This window comes from Palaemon carinicauda, chromosome 14 (assembly GCF_036898095.1).
Source record: "Palaemon carinicauda isolate YSFRI2023 chromosome 14, ASM3689809v2, whole genome shotgun sequence".
Lineage (NCBI taxonomy): Eukaryota > Metazoa > Arthropoda > Malacostraca > Decapoda > Palaemonidae > Palaemon > Palaemon carinicauda.
In genome coordinates, this window is record NC_090738.1 from 119,533,679 (window position 1) to 119,539,520 (window position 5,842).

Sequence of the window (5,842 nt, forward strand, 5' to 3'; positions counted from 1 at the left end):
TTGATTATTATATTACCTGGTTAATTACGCGGATATGGTCAGTTATGGAATACCCACATATAAAGCCTCTCTGCTCTCTTGGTTGATTAAAGTTTAGCTGCCTTTCTATTCAGCCTAATATAATCTTTGTAAATATTTTATATATTACGAAGATTAAACCTATTGGGCGATAATTTTCAGGGTTTTTTTTTTTCTCCAGTTTTGTAAATAAGTATAATGGTAGAGTTTTTCCAAGCTGTAGGTATAAAACATTCATGCTGATATTTTGTGAAAAGTTCAGCGAGTTTTACTTTTATGAAACACTTTCATCTATTATTAAATCAATTGTTAATCCATCTTGACCTGCTGCTTTACCCCTTTTCATGCCTTTTAATGTTTTCTTTACTCCTCCTCCTATTACGTTTGTTTTCGGCTCAGGTGTTTTATTTTTCTCTATTGGCAAGGTTATTTCCTATATTATTATTATTATTATTATTATTATTATTATTATTATTATTATTATTATTGTTGTTGTTGTTATTAACTAAGCTACAACCATAGTTGCAAAAGCAGAATGCTATAAGCCTAAGCGCTCCAACAGGGGAAAATAACCCAGTGAGGAATGGAAATAAGGAAATGAATAAACTATATGAAAGGTAAGGAACAATTAAAATAAAATATTTCAAGAACAATATGAACATTAAAACAGATCTTTCAGTTATAAACCATGAAAATAGACTTTTGTCAGCATGTTCATTATGTAAAAACATTTGCTGCAAGTTTGAACTTTTGAAGTTCTAACGATTTAGCTACCTGATTAGGAAGATCATTCCATAACTTGATCACAGTTGGAATAAAACTTCTAGAATACTGTGTAATATCAAGCATCCTGAATTAACTGCATACTTAGTATTACGAACAGGATATTTCAAGAACAATATGAACATTAAAACAGATCTTTCAGTTATAAACCATGAAAATAGACTTTTGTCAGCATGTTCATTATGTAAAAACATTTGCTGCAAGTTTGAACTTTTGAAGTTCTAACGATTTAGCTACCTGATTAGGAAGATCATTCCATAACTTGATCACAGTTGGAATAAAACTTCTAGAATACTGTGTAATATCAAGCATCCTGAATTAACTGCATACTTAGTATTACGAACAGGATAGTATTGTCTGGCAAGATCTGAATGTTAAGGGTGGTCAGATTTAAGAAAAGTCTTATGCGACATGCATAACGAAGTAAATAAAAGACGGTGCCAGAGATTGAAAGCTAGATCAGCAATAAGAAATTCAGTAGACCTTAAGTTCCTGACCAACAAATTAAGATGAGAATCAGCAGTAGAAGACATGATAGGAGAACAATACTAGAAACTAGGTAGATTTTCTCAGTAAGCCAATTTCTTGTGCAATTCAAGTAGAGACAGACGTATTGTGTTCCTCAAAAGTAAATTTTCTTTCGAGAATCACACCTTGAATTTTAAAAAGAGTCATACAGAATTAAAGAAACATTATCAATACTGAGAGCCGGATGTTGAGGAGCCACTGTCCTCGACCTACTTACAATCATACTTTGAGTTTTGTTAGTATTCAGCTTCATGCTCAATAATTTGCTCCATGCACTAATTTTAGCTTGATATCTATTAATTGATTCAGCAACCCTTGATCTACATTCAGGAGATGAAATTGATGCAACGAGAGTAGCATTATCTGTATATGCAGCGATCTTTTCTAGGTCAAACCCCATGTTATGTCTATATACTGTTTTTTTTCGCGATTTCTGTCGGCGTCAATGACCTTCGATATCAGGATGGAATTCATTATTCATTTGCGATTTCTACACGTATACACACATTTATGTGTGTGTATATATATATATATATATATATATATATACTATATATATATATATATATATATATATATATATATATATATATATATATATATATATATATATATATAGATCACTTACACTAGATCTGTTTATTGTTCATGTATACTAACAAAGAAAATCATCTTGGCACTATTACTACTTTTTATTTCAGTTGAATTCGTCCTTCCTTTCCGCTTAAGCTATTTGGCTCGACCGAGTATTACTTTTATGGACTGTTTCTTCTCAGTTTAATCGGTTGCATTCATCTTGTTAACACATATATGTAATCATTGAATTTTCCGCTATATATTATTCCAACAACATATGCTAAAATATTCATGTACTTTTTCACTTGGCTTTGCAAAGTTATTGTTTTTTTTTCAGCATTGTTTTACTTTATTATTCATCACAAATTTCCTTTTACTCGAATTACAGAAAATATCTTCAATAAGCCATACCGCGATTACTCATCACCCTCCTTGTCGATACATAAAGATGATAAATTAGTGAATAAAGAAAGATACTTCATAGCTCAAACACATGCAAGCAAAAGTTCTTTCCTGGTGGCCAAAATACACAAGGCCTTGCCCCTTACCTTCCTAGAGGACATCCAAGGACCAAAGCACGTTATGTTCATGTAAGCTTAAAGGATTGTTTCTAAGCAGTAATAGCCTATTCGGGTCTAAAATTCTTCTTTGGTTCCTGGTTTCTGTTAATGATTTGGCGGGGGCGTGAAAAAAATTCCTGCGAAAGGGATTAGGACTTCCTCTGACATGGTATATAAGCAGTTTTGTTACACTGGCCGTCTTAGTTTTCTGGGCTCGAGCAGGGTACGTGGATCTTTGTGACTGAAGGGAACTCATTATTTCTATTGCAAATGGAATAAGAAATTAATTGAATATACCGTTTTTATTTTAAGTTTATCAGTAGAGGAATATTATTAATAAGAAGCTTTATTGGGAAATGCAACGATAGTGAAGTTCACTACTGGAAATAGGCCTTGCCTAAAGCCACGGTGTTTTGCAGACAAAAATATTGTACAGAGATTTTATAAACTAGGAAGTAGAAATTTCCCTTTTTGATAGCTGTAACTTTATCATGATACGTTAAATTATTAGTGGTTTATTGAAATAAACAATCAGTTTATGCTTTGATAGTACATTTCACTATGTACCAATTTTTCTCAAATGACCTACAATGAAACGCCAATCGAAGAATAGTAAATAACCTTTTACTCCGATTTACAAATATTCCAATAAGTTCTACGACATGACAAACAGACCATTTTCTCAACGTTTCAATATATGAAAATTTCTAGTGCAGATTGATAAGATCCAGTTTACGTACCAAATCAGCTTCGAAAATTTATACGTTCTAATATATATTCTCTTTTAGTTGGGCATCCTCAACTTTTAGTTCAAACACAGTCATATGGTTTGTGAATCGAAAAGAAGACCATATTCTTACGTTTCACATGTAATATAAAAACCAGTCAATCTATAGTTGATGAATTATTTTTTTTTCTAATTCAGTAGACGTTTAATCTTTAAAACATCTATATGAAGAACAGATCGAGTTTTCTAGAATTGATTTTATAAGTCAAGTGTAAATTCAATGAAATTTAAATATTACAGAATAGTGGGGTTCCGATAATTCTCATGATTTGGAACAGAATCAAGTGTAAATTTATTGACTATTAAATAATTTAGCTGTATAGTAACGATTGACAATATATTATTGTACTGAATTATAGCATTGCTGCCGGGACCTGACAGATATATTTTGATAGTAATATATCTCTGTAACCTGTACTTATCCGTGAACTTCACAAACCGATGGCATGATTAGAACTTTAATGATTGTAATAACTTTGATTGCTATAAAACAAATTTATATTAAGGGTACATGAGATCATGATTGGAAAGAAGGTGAAGTTATGGATGCATTAGGAACAAAGACCATTTCCTGTTGTAGCCCCATGGCAATGTATTAGTATGTATCTATAGTATTGAACAAATGGATGACATTGGCCAGGAAGAACGTAATACTAAATTTGTTCAAGAGTTTCGTAAATATGAAAGAGAAAAAGTATCCTAACCACTTATATTTCGAAAGTGGTTCATAAAATATAAAGAAGCAAAAAAATTAAATATAAATTTCGTATAGTTAAACTCAAGGTGCCTTACAGTTTGCTGTAATCCCCTTCAAATAAGCATTTGCTAAGAGAAAAAGGCCTGAAAATATTTTTTGTCTGGTCTAATTTATATTTTCATACGGCAACTTACAACGATTTAAACATTTATTTTCTCAATAGGGACTGGTGTCATTACCAAAATTAGATTTTATCTTAGATTTATTGAAATGTTTTCATAGCTATAAATCCTCGTATGTTCAGTTATTAACCAATGTTCCTTACACATCAGATTGACTAATTTTTTACTTATTTCATAAGTAATTTGAAACAAGAAAATACAATTGGCAAATAGAACCTATTCCTATACATTTAAAATAATTAATTCCATACCTGACTTTTATATGTATAGTACATGCAGACGTTGTCCTTATGGGTTTTTTATCCGTTACATTTATGCACAGTATATTGCAGAATACTAGGGATTTGCATGTTTGAGCTTCGAGTATTTTGTTTCCACCGTATAAAAACACTAAAGAAATTCTTATACTTAAATTTCAGGAAACCACTTCACTCCATAACCGACCATAACCAACCACCACCATGTGTGACGAAGAAGAGGCTTCAGTGCTTATTTGCGACAATGGCTCCGGTCTTGTCAAGGCTGGCTTTGCTGGTGATGATGCTCCTCGATGTGTCTACCCCTCCATCGTTGGCCGTGCCCGTCACCAGGGTGTGATGGTCGGTATGGGTCAGAAGGACGCCTACGTCGGTGATGAGGCCCAAAGCAAACGTGGTATCCTCACCCTCAAGTACCCCATCGAACATGGTATCATCACCAACTGGGACGACATGGAGAAGGTCTGGTACCACACCTTCTACAATGAGCTCCGTGTTGCCCCTGAGGAGTGCCCCACCATGCTCACTGAAGCTCCCCTCAACCCAAAGGCCAACCGTGAGAAGATGGTTCAGATCATGTTCGAGGCCTTCAACATGCCTGCCACATATGTTTGCATCCAGGCTGTCCTCTCCCTCTACGCCTCTGGTCGTACCACTGGTGAGGTTTGTGACTCTGGTGATGGTGTCTCCCACATGGTTCCCGTGTATGAAGGTTTCGCTCTTCCCCATGCCATCCTCCGATTGGACTTGGCTGGTCGAGACATCACCAGATATCTGATGAAGATCATGACTGAGCGTGGCTACTCCTTCACCACCACCGCTGAGCTTGAGATTGTTCGTGACATCAAGGAAAAGCTTTGCTACATTGCCCTGGACTTCGAGAATGAGATGAACTCTGCTGCTGCTTCCTCCAACATTGACAAGTCTTATGAACTTCCTGACGGTCAGGTCATCACCATCGGCAACGAGCGTTTCCGTGCTCCCGAGTCCCTGTTCCAGCCTTCCTTCCTTGGTATGGAATCTTCTGGTGTTCATGAAGTCGTCCACAACTCCATCATGAGGTGCGACATTGACATCAGGAAGGACCTTTTGGCCAACATTGTCATGTCTGGTGGTACCACCATGTACGCTGGTATTGCTGACAGGATGCAGAAGGAAGTCACTGCTCTCTCCCCATCTACCATCAAGATCAAGATCGTCGCTCCCCCTGAGAGGAAGTACTCCGTCTGGATCGGTGGTTCCATCCTTGGTTCTCTGTCCACCTTCCAGGCCTTGTGGATCACCAAGGAGGAATACGACGAGTCTGGCCCCGGCATTGTCCACCGCAAGTGCTTCTAAGCATGAGATATTTGTATATTTTGTTTATTCTTTATCTCGAATTTTGGAGAATTTCCTTCATTCCATGAAACAAAGATAAATTTTGTTTTATTGTAATAAAAGGTTATGGAGTAAAG

At 35.5% G+C, this 5,842-nt stretch overlaps 1 protein-coding gene across 1 annotated transcript; it reads left to right on the forward strand.

Moving 5' to 3' along the window:
• Nucleotides 1-4,530: 4,530 nt before the first annotated feature.
• Nucleotides 4,531-5,842, forward strand: LOC137653264 (actin-2, muscle-specific-like). Its single transcript, XM_068386635.1, has one exon. The coding sequence runs from the start codon at nucleotides 4,593-4,595 to the stop codon at nucleotides 5,724-5,726; it is 1,134 nt and encodes a 377-aa protein (XP_068242736.1). The 5' UTR covers nucleotides 4,531-4,592; the 3' UTR covers nucleotides 5,727-5,842.

Coding starts and splice junctions, on each gene's coding strand:
- LOC137653264 (XM_068386635.1), top strand. CDS start 4,593: ATGTGTGACGAAGAAGAGGCTTCAGTGCTTATTTGCGACAATGGCTCC.